General features: G+C 46.4%; 1 protein-coding gene across 6 annotated transcripts in view; it reads right to left on the bottom strand.

Annotated features, from left to right (window-relative positions):
• Positions 1–6123: 6123 nt before the first annotated feature.
• The window catches only part of PCGF2 (polycomb group ring finger 2), a 42219-nt gene continuing 23853 nt past the window's right edge, over positions 6124–24489 (bottom strand). For 5 of the 6 annotated variants that reach the window (XM_082195036.1, XM_082195034.1, XM_082195032.1 and 2 more), the window contains exons 3-10: positions 24230–24326; positions 19963–20018; positions 19491–19541; positions 19251–19359; positions 17109–17157; positions 16187–16285; positions 14574–14654; positions 6124–13028 (exon numbers count right to left, since the gene is read on the bottom strand). In XM_082195036.1, the coding sequence (XP_082051162.1) occupies positions 12669–13028; positions 14574–14654; positions 16187–16285; positions 17109–17157; positions 19251–19359; positions 19491–19541; positions 19963–20018; positions 24230–24326 (902 nt within the window). In that variant the 3' untranslated portion in view covers positions 6124–12668. The remainder of the gene's footprint in view (positions 13029–14573; positions 14655–16186; positions 16286–17108; positions 17158–19250; positions 19360–19490; positions 19542–19962; positions 20019–24229; positions 24327–24489) is intronic. The other variant, XM_082195031.1, reaches the window with a different exon arrangement.

The following is a 24489-nucleotide window of genomic DNA, read 5'->3' on the forward strand; positions in this document are numbered from 1 at the left end:
AGGAAACCCCCGGAAGGAACTGTCACCATCTTTTGTGGATTCGAAACCCGCTTCCCACCCCCTCTTATACCTGCCAACTGGGTGGTCCTCCCCGTCTGATTCTTCTTCTTCGGAAAAAACCTCTCCTCCCTCCCAGAACCTCTCTAGGGGTTTGGGTTTGTCCGGGCACCGGCGGTGGAATTCCTCCACCAGGTAGCTGTCATTGAAGGCTTCAGTGGGAACCCACGTGTTTTCGGACCCGTGTTCCCCCTCCCAAGCTACCAAATACTCCACCCGGCGCCCTCGCCACCTTGAGTCCAGTATTTCCATGGCCCTGTGATGGTGTTTCCTTTCTTCTACCTGCGGGTGGGTGGTGTCTTCTCCATCTTGCCCCTGGAATCCCCGCCCCTCCCTATGCTGTGAGAGCAGGGACCTGTGGAAAACCGGGTGTATTTTCATGCTATCAGGCAACCTGAGCTTAAAGGCCACGGGATTGACTTGCTGTGTTACCTCAAAAGGTCCCAGCTGTCTGGGTTGCAACTTCTTGCACCCCCCTTTGAAAGGTAGCCCTTGGGTGGACAACCACACCCGGTCCCCCACCCGTATGGTCTCCCCTTCCCGGCGGTGCTTGTCTGCCTGCCTCTTGTTAGTTTCCTTGGCCCGCTCCAAGTTCATCTTAAGTTGCTGGTGCAGGGCCTCCATTTCTTCCACAAACTGCTCTGCCGCGGGTACGCTCCAGTTTTCCTCCCCACTCCCCGGGAAGGCCCTGGGATGACACCCATGGTTGGCCATGAATGGGCTCATTCCCGTGGACACGTGTTCAGCGTTATTGTACGCGAATTCAGCCAGCGCTAGATTCTCTACCCAATCATTCTGCCTCTCGCTGACATAGCAGCGTAGGTATTGCTGGAGTATACTGTTCGCTCTTTCTGCTTGCCCGTTGGTCTCCGGGTGTCTCGCCGTCGAGAAACCCACTTCGACCTGCAACAAGCTCATGAGCTTCCTCCAGAACCGGGAAGTAAATTGTTTTCTGCGATCGGAGAACCCTCAAGGGGGCACCATGCAGCCTGAAGATGTGCTCCACAAACAACCGGGCTGTTTCCTCTGCCATTACCGCATGCGAGCAAGCTATAAAGGGGCACATTTTTGTCAGTAGGTCGACCACTACCATGACTGCTGTCTTTCCCCGGGACTTGGGCAAATCTGTCATGAAATCAATGAACACCACCTCCCAGGGTTTTCCCGGCATGGGTAAGGGTTCCAGTAATCCTGCTGGGGCAGCCCTCTCCCCCTTTGCCCTTTGGCAGCAGTCGCACCCCCGTACATATTCCCGTACATCCCCCCTCACCCTGGGCCACCAGAACTGCCTGGTCACCAGCATCATGGTTTTGTGCTGTCCAAAGTGCCCTGCTGTGGGGTTGTCATGGAGTTGTTTGAGTACCCTTCCCCTTAGGTTCTCCCCCGGTACGTACAGCGCTCCCCTATAGTACAGTACCCCTTCCTTCTCCTTAAACCCTTCTTGGGTCCCCCTTCCGTCTCGGAGCTCCCGGATTTTAGTTTGTGCAAACACGTCGTTTCTGGTCAGCCCGGCTAGTTCTCTTTTCCCCACCAAAGTTTCCCACACACACACACCCATCGGTCCTCGGGGATCACGTGTTGTTTCTCCGACGGCCCCTCTCCTTCCAAATACTCCGGTTTGCACAAGAGAGCATCTGCTCGTACGTTTTCCTCTCCGGGCACGTATCGGATTTCAAAGAAAAACTTGGAGAACTCCTGTGCCCATCAAATCTGTCTCTGGTTGAGTACTCGTGCTGTCCTCCAGTACTCCAAGTTCTTGTGATCTGTGCAAACCTGGATCCGTTGTTACGCCCCTATCAGCAGATGACGCCAGTGACGAAAGGCCGCGTAGATCGCCAGCAGTTCGCGGTCATACACGGTATAGTTTTGCTCCGACTTGTTCAGTTTTCTCGAGAAAAAGGCGCACGGTTTCCATTCCTTCTGGCTCCTCCCTGGCTGCAAAAGGACCGCACCGATGGCTCTGTCGGACGCGTCGGTCTCTAGCCTCATGGGTTTCTCCAGATCCACGTGCAGGAGTTGCTCTTCCGATGCGAACACCTTCTTCAGTTTTTCAAAGGATTGCTGGGCCTCTTCTGGGCGTGGGTAGCGGAGGACCTGGACTCTCCTCACTGATGTCCAGTGAAGAGTCCTGGAGCCCTCTCTCCACTTCCCCCGTCTGCCTCCCTTTATCCCCAGTGTTGCGCTGATTGGCTTCTCCCTCTACTGAGCTGTTTCTCCCCCTGCTGCTGGGTCCTTCGCCAGCATCCTCTGGGAGCCTCCCCTTCGCCTCTCGCTCCGATGTCAGTTCCCTGACACGGTGGGAAAAGATTTTTTGGAAAAATCCCTAAGCCCCGGGGTCACAATTTCGGCAAAAAACTGACTTTTGACAATTCACTCAAAAATGGTGCCAACCAGTTGCAAATGCTCCCCTGACAGGTTTGGCAGTCAAAACAGAAGGATTTTTATCACAGGACAAGAAATCAGCCCTCAACAACTTAAGCGGCAGAAAAGGTTTCTTTTTGAAAATATCCCTAAGCCCCGGGGTCACAATTTCAGCAAAAATCTGACTGATTTCTGCATCCCATAAAAATGTCCTTCCTGAGATTCCAGGCAGCACGAACCATTGGTCTCAGTTACCCTAATGCACCTTAGAATAAAATAGATTCACATAATTAGATATATATTTATCTGGAACTCATCCAACCAGTCCTCTGCAGTGGCTCCCCGTCTGTGGAATGGTCTCCCCAGGGAAGTTCGCCTGGCGCCTTCATTATACACCTTTAGGAACCAGGCAAAAATGTTCCTTTTTAACCAGGCCTTTGGTTGACCTGATCAACATCCCATACCCTTTTAAAATGTGGATCTTTGGGGGGGGGTATTATTGGGTTATTGCGTTTATCTTTATTTTATATACTGTCATCTTTTTATGTCAAGCGCCCTGAGGCCTGCCTTATTTTTCCATGTATAAGACTAGGGGTTTTTTTACCAAAAAATTAGGTTTAAAATTGGGGCCTGTCTTATACATGTGTAGTACTGAGTGATGTTTTCTTAATTTGGAGTCCCCAAAAATAGGAGGCGTCTTATATATGGGGGCATCTTATAGACGGAAAAATATAATAGAAAAATGACATTTTATATTGAATGTTCTTGTTCTTTGCCATACATAACCCAGGGATTTGCTGTTTAATCTTTCTTTCCTTGTGCTTGATGACTTGACATGCCATCTTTTAAAAACAATGAATAAAATTTTCTATAAATGCAAACAAAAAAGAAAAAAACCGAGCTCCCCGCTGAGGCAACACAAGCTCTGGAGAATTTGGGTAATGAGCCATGGCGCTAGAATGAGAGATCAGCTCATCAACACACAGCCTCTAAGACTCTCACCGTTGCCACAAAAATCCCCAAATTAAATCCAAATAAGGAGAGAGAATTCAAAGAGTTAGTGGAACAACTTTTGAAAAGTGTCTGGGAGTGAAATAAGGGAGTCCACTTATCCACGGCTGGTATTGACAGATCTCCAACGCAAATTAAAACCTGCGTCTTGCCCTTCTATAGCCTTTCAAATGACAAGTATTCGTTTATTTAGTGACAGCACACCATAGGATGTAATGCAGATGCTTTCAAAATTTGCATTTTGCTGCCACCACGTGGCCAGAGCTGGTTTCGGTTATCGCGTCCCTCGAATTCAGCTGAATTGACACTTCTGAAACTCCCTGATCCAACATGCTATGCTACTCACCTCAGTGATGTTTTGAAAGCAGCTCTGTGTCCAGCAAGAACGCAGCTTGATAAAAACACGTCAGGTGATGAGTGTTCAATTGGCGTATCTATAATTGAGGTATTCTCTTCAAAAATAATGCATTATCCAGACTCGGGATGCAACCCAATGGGTCCCACCACAACTTCCACAACTGCTTGAGGTCCCTCTTCCTTCCAATTTCTTGATCTCTCTTTCCCTCCCTTACTCTCCTGACTTGGCTTTAGCTCTTGATGTTTGCATTACCTGGATGTCAAGACAGATGAATGATGCAGCAAGAAAACAACTAAAAAGGAGGCGCAGAATGCCAGCTGGTGGAGGTACAGGTTTCTGCCATGGCTGCACCTAACCCAAATAAGGATCCTGTGTATTTCTGCATTTTTGTGTTCTATCTGTAGTACACAGCCCAGAAATCTTTAAATTGCTCTGTTAGCACAGGGATAACACAGGTAACTTGCAGGGATAACACAGGTTTACCTGACCTGCTGGAAGAAGAAGAAGAAGAAGAAGAAGAAGAAGAAGAAGAAGAAGAAGAAGAGGAGGAGGAGGAGGAGGAGGAGGAGTAGTAGTAGTAGTAGTAGTAGTAGTAGTTTGGATTTGATATCCCGCTTTTATCACTACCCTAAGGAGTCTCAAAGCGGCTCACAATCTCCTTTCCCTTCTTCCCCCACAACCAACACCCTGTGAGGTGAGTGGGGCTGAGAGACTCTAAAGAAGTGTGACTAGCCCAAGGTCACCCAGCAGCTGCAAGTGGAGGTGCGGGGAAGCAAATCCAGTCCACCAGATTATGAGTCCACCGCTCTTACCCACTACACCACCCTGGCTCTGGAGTTCAGCATGCAATGGAGAAATTGGAATTCCTGTCCCAGATTTGCACCCATAGCTAAGTGGTTGTGTAGTGCTCACTGTGCAGGGTGGCTATATTATGTGGCTATATGTCTGCATACATACTTATCGGGCAATTGCAGCTCTTACAGGATCATTTGTGGATTCTGAAAAGTGCCATGTACTTGCCAGTGCAGAGAGTCCACTGTTGTCGAAATCAGCCAAAAGTGAAATCCCAAGATTATGAAGCGTTCTTCAAATAGGAAACAGCAAAATAAGAGACAGGGGTTTGATGCAAATGCACATGTTGTACTTGCTGTTCAGGAATGTTTTCGAAACACTACCACCTGGCATGTACATTGGGATTTTAAAACTGCATGCCTTGTTATTGTTTGTGTGTCTGTGTAGAATTGTGTTCGTGCTGCAACCGATGTACAAAACAACAACTGCAGAAGGTACAAAATCCAGCTTCCTGCTAATCTTACCTTTTTAAAATATAAATAAATAAAAGGCAAATTTCTAGTCCTCATTGGCTTTGAACACTTGAAACTGTGTAGACAACGCCTGATAAAATCTCAGACACCAGACAGGTTACTAAATAAGATTTTTGGTGGTTGTGGGTGGGGCTTTAACGTCCTTGGAATGCCCAGACAGAACAAAATTCCAATGCATCTGAACAGAATCAGATGTTATGCAAAAGGAGGGGTTAGGCAGATGGGCTCTGTTTGATCGCAAACCATCTTTTCTTGGCAGTTTTAAAATTGCGTTAAATGTTTTTGCAGAGTTACTGGTAGGGCTGCACTCGAAAGAAATTGAGAGATTGTTTGGGGGATGGGGAACGCTTAGCACACAAGGAACAAACTAGATTGGAAGTTAAATACAACAAGCAGCTTTTTAAAATGCAAGGAGGAGGCTGATTGTTATCAGGATCACAGCAGATTGGAAGGACGTCTCCCCTGTTTCAGTCCCAAGGAAAATTCCTCCTTTGAAACTACTACAGTATTGGGATTGGAAAGCTACTATCGGTGCTCAAGGGAACTTCCCTCACTGAAAGGGTTAAGCTGCTCACACACTCACCCAGCTGCTATTTGCGGGTTTTTTAAAAATGGTGCCTGTTAAATGCAAAGACGTATTCAATGTCACTTCTAGTTTCGGCCTCACTGAAAACATATATACACAGTAGCAGTTCTGTGGTACCAAATACAACGGCAAATCCTAAGGTGTCAAAACCACTAGGAAGGAAGATAAGGCAATCATGATGCAATAAGCAAGTAGCATAATAATCAGAGAAATCCCTTTATCTAGTTGCTGCCATAGATATTTCATACTCCACCACCAAGTCCGGAACAACATCCATCACCCTATTGTCTTGAAACTGATAAGAGGCTTCAGCTCTTCATTGGGGTGAAGCAATTTGGGGCCCCCCTTTGCAAAGTTTAGGATTTTGTGGGCTAGCGATGGGGGAGAAAAAACTTGCAAAGCACAACAATGCCAGACACCGGAGCTGAAGGACAAAGTTGCAGCATTTATTACCATTTACAAACTGTCTTATTGATACAAATGTTTTAACCAATAACAATATATGAATATCAGAATATATTACAGCACATTAAAACATCATACAGGTTTGCAAACATACAGAGCGATTTGGCTTGTACCATATTAAAAAAATGTACAAAAAAGGTTGTTGGGGTGGGGGTGGGGAGCTCAGAAGAGAAAAACGTGAGGCCTTCCGTCGCCTTGGTCATTTCACTCGGTATGTACAAAGTTAATGCGCAGGTGGGAAACACCTTTTGGGTGTTTGAAGTCCAGCAAATCTTAAAACATGGCGCAACGCCATTAGCAAGGCCAAAGTTTGGTCTCGGCCAACGAGAAAGAGAGGAGCAATAGGACTGGTCAATAAAATGTGCATGTGTTTCTGTAAATTCTTCCTGTTGGCCCCTCTGGGCCTCCTATACTTCCTTGTAAGGGGGTAAAAAAACTGGTTATCTTATGGGTTGGCGGATGGAGGCGCCAGAACCAAATCCAGCCCACTGGGAGGTGCCGCCTTCACCCACACCAGTTGCCAACCTAGAGGCAAGAGATGTAGACAAAGTGGCGTTTTGCCAGCAGGCTGTTAGAAGAAACAGTCTTATTATACTGACCTTGTTTAGTTTATTGTCTACACCAGCAGTGGCTCTCTAAGATTTCAGACAGAAGCATCTCCCAGCCTTACCTGAAAACACTGCGGATTGAATCTGGACCTTCTGTCTGCAAGGGGATGCTTACCATGAAGCCATTTTTAAAGGAGGACCACGGTTGTTATGTTCCCTACGAGGTGGTGGCATAAGGCATGCCTCTCCCCAGTGACTTCAGTTCCCCCAAATGCAGGAACCGTCACCTTCACAATAGAGCTTGTCAAATCAGGGTGTGTGTGTCTGTGTGTGTGTGTGTGTAGTTGTTAAGAGGCTTCCCCCTACATACACAGACACCCTTGACATTATGGCATTGCTGCAAATGCTGCTTAGAACAGTGTGATAAAACTGCAAGGTTCTATTTTTTTTTAATATAAAGAATCTCAAGAAAACTAATGCTCAGCCTGCAGCCAGGACAAGCAGCAAGGAGCGGGAAATTATGAGGAGCAGATTAGGAAAAGGAGCCTTCCTCACTCTAAGAGGAGCTCAGCTGTAGAACAAGTTGCCTCTGGGATGCTAAACTTTTGGACATGTCTTCGGTTTCAGAGGAAGTGGATGTGCCTTCCAATGGCTATTAGCCACAATTACAAAACTGGAAACTCCAGGAGGCAACATCCCTTTCACTGCCAGATTCTGTCGACCACAGCTATGCCAAGAACCCGAGCAGCAAGGTTTTGTTTCTCTCTATCTGGCAGTTGCCTTCCTCGCTAGGCGGCAAACCGCCTTGGAAAGCAAGGGAAACTAGTGATGTGATCTGTGACACGGTGCAGGAAGAGGGCAATCAGAGGTGCCAGCTGTTTACAGAGAGAAAAGTTAACCCAAAATATCTCACTGGGCTGCCACACAAACCTAAGCAGCTCTTTGGTCAGAGTGCCGGGACAAGTAAACCTTGAGTCCGTCCCAGCAAGATGATTCAGATGTGCTGGTCCTCTGTGAAGTGGTACTGGAAAGGGGGGTTTTGGGGTCCTTCCCAGGACTATGATTCTTCCTCCTCACTTCAAATGCAGTATGTCAATGGCAAGAGCAAGGGGAAATGTATTATTATTATAGTCATCCTCCAAATGTCATGTTGTGCAAGGCCCCACATATCCCTAGATCAGCTTCCTATTCTTAGCTGTGGCTTCTGCTGCACAGTGGTCCTGATGCAGAGCAGCACGGTAACAACAGCAGACTTGGACCCATCCTATTGCACCGGCAGATGGCCTGTATCCCAGGTGTGTCCCTCCCCTTGATGGAAGACACTCTGATCCAGAAGTGAAAGAGGAATATATTTTTTGTGTTATTCCCCCTTCCCTCCACAGCCCTTGCCTCCCTATGCCTCCCAATCTGCTGAAGATGGTTGAGGATCCCCTTAGAACAGTGTGGAAGGTAGTGCAAGGGGATGTCAGAGAAAGGGTGAATTTCAAAATAATAATAATAAAACAAAACACCTCCTCTCCCCCTCTGCTCAAGCTGGATCAAATAACCCTTCCATCAGCACAGGTACACAATAGGGTATGACCCCTTGTTTATAGGTTTAGGTGACATGGGGTAAGACTTGGGAGTCCAGGTGCATTGCCAGGTTGCCAAACGTGTTCTCCGCTGCACATCTTGGTCTCAGTGCACATCGAGCACAACAGATCCACCTGCAAAAACTTCCGAGGATGGATTGCCTTTGTGAGGTCGGCCGCTCTTGTGAGCCAGCCGGTGGTGGGGAAAGCCTATCAAAAGTTCCTTTGACATTCAGGAATACAAAATGTGCTTGTGTCAAGTTAGCCCTTCCTAACTTACATTAAAAAAAGGAAGATGATCACCCTGGCAGCTTTTGCCAACTTGTTGCCCCCTCCGGACTACAACTCCCATCAGCCGTGCTGGCAGGGGCTGATGGAAGTTGTAGTCCAAAGCATCTGGATGCGAACAGGCTTGGCGAAGGCTGCCCTCTGGGATCGCTTTTCTTCCAATCAGAAAAAAGGGGAGAGGATTCAAGCTGACGGAAGAATAGAACTCTTCCCGCTGGAAGTTGTGCGTTTCCACCTGGCAGCCTTGAAAACACAAGTCAGCAAATGAAAAGACATTGTCTTCCCCCAACCCCACCCCACCTAGTTAAACCACAAAACCCTCTTCTGTCACCCCAGCGGATCAAGCAGTAGGTTTCCTTTTCAAAGGCACTGTATTTATTTCTTTGAAACTCGTTTTACAAGCAGGGTGAGTGAGAAAAGGGAGGCTTTGAGGGGGGAGAGAGAGATGCAGAACAGGATCCCTCAAAGTCTACAAGTTGTTTCTCATCTCAAGAGCCAGTTCAAACAAAAACTTGGCATGAGCCAAATCGGGCCGCCCCCCAAGCGCATCTGCTTGCGTAACTATAACGCAAACAGCTGCAAGAATGTGGGTCTTGGCTGCCCCAGATCTCACGAACTCAAGGTATGCATGCTCCCAGCCTCCAAGATGGGTAGAAGTTTCCATGACCAAGTTTTATGGACTCCTGGTTTCAAAGTTACTGCTACTCCCTGAAAGCACACACGTGGGCCAGATCAACACCGCAAATCTAAACTGTTTCCAACTGTCATTGCTCCCAGCCAAGAAATCATTAAATGTGCGCAAGCTGGTTTTCTGGAGAAGACCGAAAAACCCGCCGCACGTAACCATCTGTCTTTTGACCAGTGGAGGTGAACCTGCTGGTCTGTAACTCCCATCATCCTTCACTGCAGGCCATGCTGATTGGGATTCATGGGAGTCAGGAGTCATACAACAGGTCACTGCAGGCTGTTCGCCACCCCTGCTCTTGACCATGGCCAGCCAATGTCCCTGGGCGGTTCACATCCTGGGTGTGAAAATGCTCTGCTCGTTCTTCCCCAGTATACTACCTCCGAATATGGAGGGCTCCACTTCTGTCTTCGACGACTTCAAGCCCTGAGAACTGTAGGCCAGTAAATGGCCAATAGCTATCTCTAATGGCACATCCACACAGAGGGGTGTTTTCAGCTAAGTCTTGCTCAAAGAAAACCCAATGTAATCAAGTGAAGTCCTGTCCATTAACTTCATTCAATGTGTCTGCTCTGAGCAGACCTAGCGTCTGATACAACCTCATGCCATTAAAGCGCATGACATCCCCTCAAAAACCATATGAATGATAGGTGTAAGGTAAAGGACGCCTGGACAGTTAAGTCCAGTCAAAGGCAACTATGGGGTTGTGGCGCTCACCTCGCTTTCAGGCCAAGGGAGCCGGCGTTTGTCCACGGACAGCTTTTCGGGTCATGTGGCCAGCATGGCTAAACTGCTTCCGGTGCAATGGGACACCGTGACGGAAACCAGAGGACAGGGAAACATAGTTTACCTTCCCGCCGGAGCGGTACCTATTTATCTACTTGCACTGACGTGCTTTTGAACTGCTAGGTTGGCAGGAGCTAGGACAGAGCAACAGGAGCTCGCCCCGTTGCAGGGATCCTAAACACCAACCTTCTGATCAGCAAGCCCAAGAGGCTCCACAACGCCATAGTTGCCTTTGACTGGACTTAACCGTCCAGGGGTCCTTTACCTTGTTTTACCTGATAGGTGCTACGATTCCCAGCACACTCAAGAAAACTGCAGTTTCCAGGATTCTTGGGGTGGGGCGAGGAGCTGTGTGCTTTAAACGTGTGTGAAATAGGTGGTGTGAATGTGTCCTAAGAAAACGCACTCTCCGTAACCCCCCCCCCAAAAAAAAAAAAATCCCAGGTCTGTTGGCGGGACGGCTGAAGTGGTTGGAAACAGAAGTGAAGATCAGTCCTCCTGAGAGACAGGCAGAGATGTCTGGCACAAAGGAACAGAATTGATGTCGGCTGGGGGTGGGAGTGGAAGGAGTCATGGTTCAAAATGTCTGGAGGATTGACCAGGAGGAAGCCATGTTAAGCACAAGGCACTATGTCCACTGTAACAGCGTCACTGGCGACGCCACACCTGTATGGGTTTTGGGGATGTGACGCCAGTAGTGGTTGGCCTCACCAGATGCAACATTTAAGGTAAAAAGGTAGAGGACCCCTGGATGGTTAAGTCCAGTCAAAGGCTACTATGGGGTTGCGGCGCTCATCTTGCTTTCAGGCCGAGGAAGCCAGTGTTTGTCCACAGACAGCTTTTCGGATCATGTGGCCAGCAGGACTAAACCGTTTCTGGCACAACAGGACACCGTGACGGAAACCAGAGCGCACAGAAACGCTGTCTATCTTCCTGCTGCAGTGGTACTTATTTATCTACTTGCACTGGCATGCTTTCGAACTACTAGGTTGGCAGGAGCTGGAGCAGAGCAACGGGCGCTCACTCTGTCGCAGGGATTTGAACCGCCAACCTTCCGATCGGCAAGCCCAAGCGGCTCAGTGGTTTAGACCACAGCGCCACCCACGACAGTTGCCACCTGCAACATTGCACTACTGCGGGCATAGAAACAGGCGGGAGAGGGGAATGTGCGGAACTTGCCACTCCAAGGACATCCCAGTCCACATGTTGGGTTTGAAAGGCAGACAGAAGAAGCGGCCCCAGCGACTAACAAAACAGCTAGACATCTTGGCAGGCCTTGCTTGTGGCCTTGCTTGTGAAGCTCAGGGTGCCACGCTAGCCTGGGTCCCTGTGTGTGAGACAATCGCATTGCATTTCACGGAACCTGTCCCTCCACCAATGGCCCAAGGCCCACCTTCAGACCTGAACCTTGTGGGGCTAAGCTTCTGGTCCTCAGCCCTATCTCAGCTGCCCCTCTGTTCCTAGCTGCCATGTTTTGTCACATGGCTGCTTGCAAACCAGCAGCGGCTGTTGGCCTTTCGCATCATTAAAGGAAGGAGACTGGCGGCGTCAACCCTTCTGATGTGTGCAGCTGTCCAGACCTCTCCTTCAGGCTTTATAGCTGCATCTCGGCTCTGCAGGAGACCACGGGAGGTATAGATGAGGGAATATGAGGCTAAAGCTGTGTACACTCTACACCTCTAAAGCACGCTCAAAGCACATTATTTCCCTCCAGGAATTCTGGGCACTGTAGTTAGCCACTCAGAGTTAGCTCCCAGCAACCCTTAACAAACCACAGAATTCTTTGAGAGGGTGGGGGAAAGTGCTTCGGATGTGCTTTCAAGCAGGTGAGAGGAATCTTTGGCCCTCCAGATGAACTCCTGTCGCCTCTGGCCATTGGCCATGCTTGCTGCGGCGGATGGGAGTTATGTTTCAGCGACACACGGAGAGCCAAAGGTTCCGCACATCTTTAAAGGCATTGCGCTTGTGTAGCCGGGGAGGGGGGGGCGCTGAAAGGAAGCATAGGTGGAGACAGCAAGGGTGCAGAAGGTGGAAGGCGTCCTGCCTTCCTCAACCTGGCACCCTCTAAATACTGTTGGACTACAACTCCCATCGTCCCTTTCCCTCAGCCTGTGCTGGTTAGGGCTCATGGGAGTTGAAGTCCAGAAACACTGGGAGGGAACCAGATTCCGTGACGGTGCAGAAGTCAAAGGACGAAGAAAGCATGAGAAAGCCACGTGTGCTTCTAAGACAGGAAGCCTGCTTGATTCAGAACTGTGCGTTTTTCTCTCTCGGGGACTGTGCATTAAATCTGACTACAAACAGAGGGCACAAATAAAAAAGAGTTTTTTAACAGGAAGGGGCTGCCGCTTTAACACAGATGACATCATGCAGTTACAGGAGCATTTTTTTCTTTTTTAAAAATTAAAAAAGAGGGAGGACACATCGGGGTTTTTTTGTCTTTTTGCCTTTTTTTCTTCTTAAATTAAATCAGGTCGATTGATAGAAAATAAGTATGTATAATTTCCCCACCCACCACCCACCCCACCCCTCCACTGCCCTTATCTACACATAATATACTTATTTATAAAACGTGAGATCCAGCCAAGAAGGAGAAGGGAAGAAAAAGAAAAAGGTGTCCCGTCCCTTTAAGTCAAAGCCGACATGGTGGGGCCGCCATTTACCATTGCCTTGCGCCCCCTGCTGGCCAAGGGCTGCATCTGGTGGCAGTTCGAAGTGCCGTTGAGCATGGTCCCGGGCGCAGGGTTGGCGGGGATGCTCATCGTGGTGGTGTTGGAGCTGGGCGAGCCGTGGGAAGGGGTGGCAGGGCTTGGCAACGAAGAGGAAGTGGTGGCCGGCAAGGTGGCCGGGCTGTTCGCCTTGTCGCTGACGGACTCGCACTCTGACGCGCCGCTGGTATTGGTGCATTCGGAGTTGGGGAGCTGGGAGGAGAGTTTTAGCCTCTTGCAGGCCGGCTGGACACGGTATTTCAGAGGGAGAGGGCCATTCTGCAGAGGGAGAGAATAGACGTAACATTTCATCTTCTTCACAGCTTGGCTGCAACCATTTTAAAAGGTAAAGGGACACCTGACCATTAGGTCCAGTCGTGACCGACTCTGGGGTTGTGGCGCTCATCTCGCTTTCTTGGCCGAGGGAGCCGGCGTACAGCTTCCAGGTCATGTGGCCAGCATGACTAAGCCGCTTCTGGCAAACCAGAGCAGCGCATGGAAATGCCGTTTACCTTCCCGCCGGAACGGTACCTATTTATCTACCTGCACTTTGACGTGCTTTCGAACTGCTAGGTTGGCAGGAGCAGGGACTGAGCAACGGGAGCTCACCCCATTTTCATATAGCGGACAGATGAAGAATTGGACGTTATTTATTTTTTACTTCTCTATTTCCTCTCTCCTCCTCCCCCACGCCTTTTTGTGTTTTTATTGTATCTATATAAAAGTCTTGGTTGGTTAAAAAAAGGGAAAAGATATTAAGTTTTATTCTTTTCTCTATAAACCTTAATAACATTTTTTTAAAAAAGACTATTTCCTTTCCTCTACTCTAACTTCTTCCTCCAGATATGAGGGCGATGTAACATTTTCAATTCTTCAAGGTAAAGGTAAAGGGACCCCTGACCATTAGGTCCAGTCGTAGCTGAACCTGGGGTTGTGGCACTCATCTCGCTTTCTTGGCCGAGGGAGCCGGTGTACAGCTTCCGGGTCATGTGGCCAGCATGACTAAGCCGCTTCTGGTGAACCAGAGCAGCGCACGGAAACGCCGTTTACCTTCCTGCCGGAGCAGTACCTATTTATCTACTTGCACGTTGACGTGCTTTCGAACTGCTAGGGTGGCAGGAGCAGGGACCAAGCAACGGGAGCTCACCCCGTCACGGGGATTTGAACCGCCAACCTTCTGATCGGCAAGTCCTAGGCTCTGTGGTTTAACCCACAGTGCCACCCCCATCCTAAATCCAAAATGCTAATTTGGCATTTGTTTTCATTGTTGTTTTCAGATGTAACAAACAAGACGTACCCTTCCATCCCACTTGGTGGGTTCTGAATGGAAGATACACTTGCTCCTCGTTCTCAAATGAGTTCTGTCTCAGACAACTTGGGTCACAACTCAAATTTCCTCTGCTTTTATTTGTCTCTTATGAATGTACGAAATGCTGCCTTACCATGAATGAAGCTGTTGGTCCATCTTGCTCAGTCTGTACCAGGGTTTCCCAAAGCTGGACTACAATACCCATCATCCCTGACCACTGGTCCTGCTAGCTAAGGATGATGGGAGTTGTAGCCCCAAAACAGCTGGAGACCCATGGTTGGGTAACACTGGTCTATACAAAGGTACAGCGGCTCTCGGGGGTTTCGGACAAGAGTCTTTCACTGGAGATGTTGCTATGTCAGTGCAGACAACACTGAACTAAATGAACCAACGGTCTGACTCAGGACAAGACAGCTTCCTATGGCCATCTGTCATTTATGATCTAGTTGAGATTCCTGCATTGCAGGAAGTTGGGCTAGATCACCCTTAGGGGTCGCTTCTCTCTGCGCACTCACCCGTCGCCAAGGATAGATATAAGTTATGTCCATTAGGGTATAGTATTCCTTCAGAGGTTCATCTTCATAGAGAACTTCCACCTAACAGATTTAATAACACAAGTAAAGAAATTCTGAGTTACATGGCAGGCACAGATGAATAAGTACTGGGCACAGATTTAAGTCTCCTGAGCATCTTTCTCACACTTATATATATATATACACACACACACACACACACATATATATATATATATATATATATTTGCTTTCGTAGATTTTCACGGGTACAGGAATGCAGGTTTTGGTGTCTTCGGGTGTCTTCCCGTGTAAGAGTCGGGGTATCACTCATGAAATCACTCAAGATATCCCTCAAGTAATTAAGGAACAAAAGAAGAAGAGGCACACTAATCTAGGAACTTCCTCTCTGCCCAGAACGTTGGAGGCTATACACCACACCCCTCAACAGTATTTATAGGAACTCAAACACCAGATTCTGCTCTGTTCCAGTAACAAGAAGCCGAAAGCACCAGCCTGAAGATGACGAGTGAGACCTCGTCGAAACGTCGCACAGACACCCCGACTCTTACACGGGAAGACACCCGAAGACACCAAAATCTGCATATATATATATATATACACACATACACATACACACACACACACACACACACACACACACACACACACACTTTTATTAGATTTTCTGTTTTGCAATTTAGAATACTCTTTTAAACAATCTTAAAATAGCAGTGACTTCTCTTCTCTATCCATGGTTCATTCTGCATATCATAAATCCCTGCATATTTTACAAAAACTATACCAATCAGTATTCCGTTATTACATCAATCAAAACTTATTTACACGGTTGAATTTATCTTAATGCTGCCATTCTTCTTTAAACATATGTTCTTCTTGTTCTCTTATTCTATGTATTAGGTCTGCAAGCTGCACATATTCAATCAGTTTAAGTTGCCATTCTTCTTTGCTTGGGACCTCGCTCGTTTTCCATTTGGGGGCTAACAAAACACAGGCCGCAGTAGTGGCATACATAAATAACCTTTTTTTGACACCTGGGAATTTCTGTCTGAATTATCCCCAACAAAAAGGACTCTGTTTTTTCTTTCTTCTTTTTTCCTTTTTTGAAAAGTACTTTCAAACATTTTTTTAATTTCATTATAGATTATATACTCTTTTATGTACTCTTTTACCCTTTTACAGGTCGAAAGTCTCCTGAACATCTTCATCTTTGTTGCTGTTTTTTAAAGAAGTAATTTTCTAGCCCTTAAGCAGTAAAGAAAGTTTGAAAGCATATGTCCCTTCCCCTAACTAGAAGTAAACTAAATTACGCAGAGCAAGCAAACAGAGACATGTTTTCTCAATCTGCGCAGTTCGTTTGGGTTTGGAATTTGGCAAACCTCTGTTGCTAAAAAAAACTATATAAGCCTTCAGAGCGAAGCCAGTTCTTCGGCAGGGAGAAAGCATGCACACTTAAAATGCTGTTTGCACATTTTGCTGTTTGCTTATTTTATAATGAGTGTGGAACTGGAGCTTCCTTGATGTGCAAATAGTTTTGAACATGCAGCATCAACCTTGGCCCGGGGAAAGTGTGATAGCATTTGATAGCAACTCACTTTGTATTTGCTGGGAACATCCATCTTGTTGCGGAGGAACTTAGCCAGGTGCATGATCGTCATAGCGGCAGGGCAGCGGAGGAATCTCATGCTGTTCTTCTAGGGAGGAATATGAGAGAGAAAGCGAGGGAGGGAGGGGAGGGAGAGAGAGAGAGAAGGTGAGAGAAAAGGTTTTATTGGGAGAGGGCTAGGCAGCTGGAGCAGGCAGAGTCGTTGAAATATGTATTGAAGCAGCTGTAAATCTGCCAAAAGGCAAGGATACCGGGGAAGGGGGCAGGGGGAGGAGTCCGGGAAGGGTCAGGGGTCACAGGCAAAGGACACCCTTGCAATCTATATATATACCGTTGGAGGGGGGAGGGAAAGCACAACATCTGCGGGGGGAGGGAAACAGAATCCGAAATTTAAAAAGAGGAAAGGAGAAAGTTGGAGTATATCCTAGCACAGCCACAGAAACAGGGAAAGGGACACAGCAAAGGTGAAAGCTGGAAGGAAAGAAAAATGGACTAAATAGAAAAGAAAAATTGAAAGTCAAATTGAGGGGAAAGGTTGGAGGTGGGAAGCAAGAGGAGGCAGTGTAGGGGGCTTTTGAGGTATTGAGCGCTAACTTGATTCATCATGATTTACGCCCAGAGGACGTAAAAATCCTAATTAAGATTGGGTGCCTTGCGATTGGTTCCTAAATATGAAATATTAATGGAAAGGGCCTCCCGGTTGGAGGACGACCACCTTGAGCCCCTGCACCTCTCACTTTAGAGATCACCACCTATGGAACAACTCTGGGATCCCAGCTGAGAGGACACGGCTTCCAGGCAGCCCCTGAACCTCTTATTTTATGAATTCAATAATTTGAGGGCATGCAGGGGACATGGGATTCTCCCACATTTCTAAAGCATTATTCAAGGGCAGAAGCTACATAGCTCACCTTGTCTTTCTCTGTGTTCCCATTCTCAACGGTCCCTTTGTTTTCTTCTCTGAGAGAGAGAGAGAAATAGGGGGAATTAATGAAACGCACACATACACAAGAGCACGGACCAGATTATCCAGGCCTCTGTGGGTCCAGAACTTTGGTTATTTGTGCACACTTCAACCATGTGTGGAAGATCACAATCAAAAGCAAGGACCCAGAAGCAGCCAGTAGAGTGGGGCAGAGCCCTCCTCCTGTCAGCAGTGTTGCTGCAACTTACCTGGGCTCCAGATTGGCTTTGCTGTTGCACCCACACAACCCCAACTTCACCCACTGCTTCTGCAGTGCCGTGGTCAGGTGAGTAGCTTAGCAGCGCAACTTGAGCACACCTGTGTGGCACCGCTCCAGATATGGTTGGATTAGGATTCTTTCCCAGCAACAATCACTTCCAGCCTGCTTTGGAATTTGCACTGGTAGGATTTTAAAAAAAAATGTTGCTTCACACTAAACTAGAACTCAGAAAGAGCAGGACTTCTTCTCTTTCTGCTAATATTTGAAGAGGGCAGGTTGTGGGGAGGGGGAATGGACACACTAGTACCAGCCACATTTTTAAAAATCTTGGGAGTTCTCCAGTGATTTCTAGGGATACATTTGACTTCTTTCTCCAGGAATATTTTACAATAACGTCTCAGAATGAAACAGAAAAGGACCTCTCCACACAACAAGATGGTTCCTTCTGTTTTATCTCTGTGTCTCTCTTCCTCCCTCTGTCCCCTTTCCTGCTCTGCTATCAGTCCCTACCTCCATTCAACCAACATTCTGTACCACTGAGCCTTTAGAAAGTGTTTGAGCTCCTTAGGTCTTCTGTACTGTTTATTCTCTGTTGCCGTTTTTCTTTTGTTTTCATAGTGCTCTTTTTATTATTATTCTGTGATAGGTATTGTTCTGTACAGTCGTACCTTGGAAGCCGAACACCTTGGCTCCCGAACAAATCAGCTACCAAGCAATCGAAACCCCGAAGTGAGTTTTTAGGTTTTCGAACAATTTTCAGAAGCCAAGCATCTCCTGAAGCCAATTGGAAGCCACACTTTGGTTTTCAAACAGTTCCGGGAGTCAAAGAGACTCCCGGAACGCATTCTGTTCAAAAACCAAGGTACCATTGTATTGTGGTCTTAGCCTTCATTGTAAACTGTCCAAAGAACAACACTGACTGAGCAATACAGAAGTATAGGATGTAAGGGAATAAAATAATTAATTTGCAGCACGTTCCCTAAGCCTAACCTCACCCAACAAGACCTTTAAGCCACAAGGGCGATTCCATCTCCTGGTGGGTGCGGGGCAAATCAGATGCACACCACTATTGTGATGTGTGTTTGCACTTGATCTCTGTTGTGTAGCCTATTAAAATCATGTTTTCATCAGCAATATTGTTCAACAGTAGTATAGTGCAGATAGACTGTGTCTACCCTGGGAGATTATAATACGTACATGCACACACACATGACTCCTATACTGTCTTTCAGTAACAAAGTTTCCTCCTCTTAGTCCTGGCCACATCCTTCTTATTGTATGATAGAACAAACAAACAAGCAAGCAAACAAAAAGCAATATCGCATTATGAAAACCTTGATTGTTCCCTGCACAGGCCTAGACTTGTTTATTATTAAATCATATGTATCAATCACATTTTCAGTAAGAATGCTCCTGGTGACATATACAATGCCAAAACATAATGTTACACCACAAATACAATTAATATACAGTCGTACCTTGGTTGTTGAACGCCTTGCAACTCGAACGTTTTGGCTCCTCAACACCGCAAACCCAGAAGTGAGTGTTCCGGTTTGTGAACTTTTTTTGGAAGCCAAATGTCCGACGTGGCTTCCGTGACTTCCAATTGAGTGCAGGAAGCTCCTGCAGCCAATCTTGGTTTCCGAATGTTTTCGGAAGTCAAACGGACTTCTGGGACAGAATTCGTTTGACAACCAAGGTACGACTGTACATAAGTGTGTGAGTGTAATACATACATTCTTTCAAAGCATTAACCAGGCATAAATATATAAAATTTGTTAAAATATGTGTGTAGTAAAAGAAAAAAAAACAAGGGCAAATTAAGAAAATTAAGTGAAATTATTCCCCTCATATTTTTTTCTGTATTACCTGATTCCTTCATAGAACTCTATGGATAAGCTGACAATTTCATCGTCTGTCAGGTTCCCTTTCTCTTGTTCCGAAACTTCTCCCCGGTCTTCATTGGATCCATTAGGAACTAGACAAGCAAGCAATTGAGAGGAAAGGAGGAGACAGAGAAAAAATAAAGATCACACCTTTTTTGTGGGGTGTTTTTTTTAATGCATCACTGTTGACATGTAGGAGGGAAATTCATGAGAGACGCCATACCATCTGCCAGAGGGTATGCTGCGTAGAAATCACGTCGCCTCTTCATTTCATCTGCAGGCAAAAGCAAACAGTTAATTCATTTATTAGCATTTCTATCTTTCACTTATTCTGCAGGTGGGGCTACATATCACAGTGAATAAATAAATGCATTAATGTTTAGCAACACGCTACCATATAATTATTCGTACATTTTAAATCACTGACTGAATGGAAAACAAATAAAAGAACTAGAATTAAATTTGCATTAGGACCAAAAGCACAACAGCCATAGTTTCGAAGACTATTTGTATTACTTAATGAGGTAATACTATAGTTGAATATTTGGCCCTATTCTGCTCAGTTATTTATATACTGTTCATCAGCCCTATATAATAATCAGATGGCTTCTTTTTCTAACTGCATCAAAGTCAACAGAAGCAACTTCTTAAAAACAAAACAGAAAAACAGCCACAAAATCTGAACATGTTCACACCTTTGAAAAGTCCTGGTACCAGCTTGTAGACTATGTCCTGTAGGGTTTTATCTGATCTGAAACACGAGGAGAAAAAGATGGGTTAGCAAAGGTCAATTGCAAGGGGGAAAGTGGGGGAGAATATTAAAATCCCAATTCAAATTCATTTTTGCTGTTGACAATAACAGAAACATAGAGCAAGCCTCTCTTGCCCCAGCCCCACTATATAGACTTATTAAAATGAATAGCAACTCTAGTGCAATTCCCTCTGCAAACTGAACAGGAGGCATTGCAGCAAAGGCAGGAAAAAGAGGCTTAACATTTCAAAACACAGCGCTCACTATCTCTGTTGCTTAATCGGACTTAGGGTGTTCCAACGCTTGCTACAAAATCTTTTTTTTTCTTTTTAGTGCCAAGAGAACAGAAGTATGCCTAACTTTAGAAGATAAGCCTTTAGCCCCAGCATCTCTCATGCAGCCAATTAAGGACCAAATTCAGAACTGAATATTTCAGAGGATCAGTTCAGTTGGTTAAGAGAGTGGCTATCAATAAAAGCTATTTTAAGCTACAGGTTTCCCAGTCCTGACCTACACTTTAGCCAAAGTTTTTTTCTTCGTGGTAATGGAACTTACAGCCCAGCCCACACCCCGTACCAGCCAGTCAGGAAGATTCATAGTTCACCCTTTCCTGCCGTGAGAAAACAATTATGCAAAATAAGCACATGATGAAAACTTGTTGTAAGTCACTTAATGGGCAGGGGTGCTGGAGTTCAGGTGTTCTTGGCACCAAGTTTTGATTTCATTTAATGCACAGTTCCAGTGTTGCAATACTATTAACTGCTGCTTTGATCTATTGATGAAACATATAAATGTGTCAAAACCCCTCTGTATTTGGATTTACTGGGGGTAAGGGAGGCAACACACAATTATTTCTGTGTTGAACAGCATGCAGAGTTTGATTTAAAAGGCTGTGTGTGTGTGTGTGTGTGTGTGTGTGTGTGTGTGTATGTGTGTACACACACACACCAGGCAGTGTTTGTTTTAATTTACAACGTCACAATCTTCACACCGTTGGGCTGTCCTGAGCACCCCCCCCAATCCAATTTGGTAATGTTATTTATTACACATGCATATTGACTTTGTTTTGTGATTTATGGCAAGCTAATGAAAACAAGCTTTGTCCAGGGGCTGCGTGACTGGCAGCTAGGTTACAAGGAAAGCCATTATATTTGCTCGAGTCAATAAGACACTTAAGACATCCAGGACACCCTATTATTCCTGAGCTGCTATAAAGTGTGACGAGTCATGTCACCTCAACAGAGCCCTGAAGCCACCTGTTGCAACCAAGGGGCCTGGTAAAATAAAATATAAAAAGCCTCTCCCCCCCCAAAAAAATGCAATCATTCTAAGAAATCATTGGTGGGAAGGGAAGAGCAACCATGAACCACTGAGCCAATGCACTTTGCCATACTGCTGCCTATACAGCTCCTGCAAACCCACCCCAGTCTTCCAATCCATAATAATAATAATAATAATAATAATAATAATAATAATAATAATAATATCCTGCCCATCTGGCTGGGTTTCCCCAGCCACTCTGGGTGGCTTCCAGCAAAATATTAAAATACAATAATTCATCAAATATTAAAAGCTTCCCTAAAGAGGGCTGCCTTCAGATGTCTTCTAGAAGTCATATAGGTGCTTATTTCCTTGACATCTGATGGGAGGGCGTTCCACAGGATGGGTGCCACTACCGAGAAGGCCCTCTGCCTGGTTCCCTGTAACCTTCCTTCTCACAGGGAGGGAACCACCAGAAGGCCCTCGGAGCTGGACCTCAGTGTCTGGGCTGAGCGATGGGGGTGGAGACACTCCTTCAGGGATACTGGGCCGAGGCTGCTCTGCCCCTAGCAGAACATCAAAGCAACCCATCAAAGCAGACCTGCTTCACAGATCAGTGCCTTATCAGTTTCCTTGTGAAATAAAGTAAAATACTGCCGTGTACTCCAGCATTGAGGCATACGCATGGCTTTTTAAACATTCTCCCTAAAAATCATAAAACTGCTTGGAGATTGGGGACATTCAGGGAAGCTGGAGAGGAAATCACAACTAATATACCCAGTACACCTGCTCTCAGTGGCACATTTGAAATCAATCAGAGGCTGCGGTCTCGCCATGGGGTTGCTAAACCCCAGTGACATTTCGCTGCACTTTTAACCTGGCGCATTTTCTCCCCTCTCGCATGCCTCTTTGCACTGGCAGCTCGCATCTGCCGGGTGGATGGGTGGGCGCATGCATGCGTCTGGGAGCGTGGATGTTCGTGGGCCTAAGAGGAGAGGCTGGTGGGAGCTCGGCTTGTAAATATTTTGCAGAACGCCTGAAGTGTTACTAGAGAAATTAATTTGCACAGCGCAGGAGCTAAAAATACAACCCGAGAGATGCATCTGTGAGAAGTCGCCTTCTTGGTTTCTATGCCAACCATCTGCAGAGTTCAGTAAGGTGCGTCTGGCTTCCCCCAAAATCCAGACGAACAAGGAAGCAGCCGGATAACCACTTCAAAGCCAAGCATTGCTGGGCGGGCTTACTTTTGGAAAAGAAACGTTTCATCAAAAAAAAATGCAAAGCCACAAAGGCAGGAGAGTTGGCGATGGGGGTGAGTCTCAGTGCTCTGCTTAGCCCATTGACTCTCTTTCCAACTTGCTAAAGCTGAATAAATTGTGCAAAATCCATGAACGTGTGCAAATATTCTGCATTTTAATCTTGCATTAGAGGCAGGCTCTCCGCGACGCACAGCGGCTTTAAATTGACGCAGAGTTGGGAAAAGCGTGACGCGTGCATGCCTCGGGCAGGAGGTTAATGCAAGAGCTCCAAGACAAATGGATCGATACATCATAAACCACAATCATACTCGGATTTAATAGTTCTTAGAGCTTCTTCAATAGCTTGCTCATCTGTGGTCCAAAGACTGTGGTCCAAAGACATTATCAGAGCCCATTAATTAGCAGTGCAGCTTTGCCATACAGAAATGCAGCCGTTCGTCGCCCGATAGAGAAACACAGCCACGTTAGGCTGTGCATGTATTGGATCAGTGCCTGAAAGCAGTGACAGGCTGGGCGGGGGCCAAAAAACTGAGGCTGAATCCTAATAAGACAAGGTGTGCTGTGGGTTCACTGGGGAGGAACTGGATCTTGCCAGCAGGCTGGACTCTTAACTCCCTCACATCCTGGCATGCCAATTTAAAAAATAATAATAATAATTTTTATTTGATTTTACAAATGTAGAATTATAACAATCCAAACTGCAGAACCATATCTAGAGATTCCTCCGAATCTCTGGACTTCCCACCTTCCCCTCCACGGGTCCTATTGTACACCTTCTCAACTGCATATTATTTCATAATCCATATTTTATATCTCTCCATATTGTCCATAGTATTGCTACATTACAAGTGTTATTAGAATCCGGCTAATGTTTTCCATCTGCTTACAGTGGTCTCCTAGATAAGTTATACATTTTTCCCATTTCTTATTAAAGTTTTGATCTACTTGGTTCCTGAGCTTTCCGGTCAGTTTTGCCATTTCAGCACAGTCCAACAGCTTCCTGCATGCCAAATTTGATAGGTAGGTTGGGCTGCCCACCTGTCAATCACATGTCCCAATAACAGCAGGTGACCTGCTTTTGTCCTCACCTGCGGTTCAAGCCAACCGTCAGGTTTTGCCTAGCTCTGTGCAAGTCTCTCTGGGTCTAAGTGACAACCTCTCCACAGTTACAGACATTACAGGGCAAGCTCTAGCCCAGGGGTAGGCAACCTACGGCCCGGGGGCCAGATGCGGCCCAATCGCCTTCTCAATCAGCATATTTTTACATGATCAGAATGTGCCCTTTTATTTAAAATGCATCTCTGGGTTATTTGTGGGGCCTGCCTGGTGTTTTTACATGAGCAGAATGTGCCCTTTTATTTAAAATGCACCTCTGGGTTATTTGTGGGGCATAGGAATTCGTTCATTTTTTATTTATTTATTTTTCAAAATATAGTCCAGACCACCACGTGGTCTGAGGGATGGTGGACCAGTCCATGGCTGAAAAAGGTTGCTGACCCCTGCTCTAGCTGCTACATGCTGCTTCCACCTATATGAACCCATCTTTGGCTGCAGGGGTGCCAGATAGGGAGAGTCAAGGGACCTTGCCCCTCCCCCCGCTCCAAAATTTTCAAGGTTACATGAGCGCGTTGCCTGGCTACTTGTCTGACACAGATAACCGCCCCAGCTGACATATAAATGAATATGACATACCTGATGCTGAGGAGTGGCCTTGTTTTATGCACTTGGACATCGCACATCGGGCAGTATTTGTTCGTCTCCAGGTAACGGACGATGCAGGTTTTGCAGACTGTAAAGGAAAGAAGGCAACAGGGGTGGGAGGACAAAGTCACCACAGCGGAAGATTTACGACACAGCGGACAACAGCCACGGCCAGCCCTACCATGAGGCAAAGCCTCACAAGACTAACAGAACTGAACTTAGGAAGCCACATGGAGTGCCAAAATTCCAAG

Source organism: Podarcis vaucheri, assembly GCF_965113315.1.
Source record: "Podarcis vaucheri genome assembly, chromosome: 13".
NCBI lineage: Eukaryota > Metazoa > Chordata > Lepidosauria > Squamata > Lacertidae > Podarcis > Podarcis vaucheri.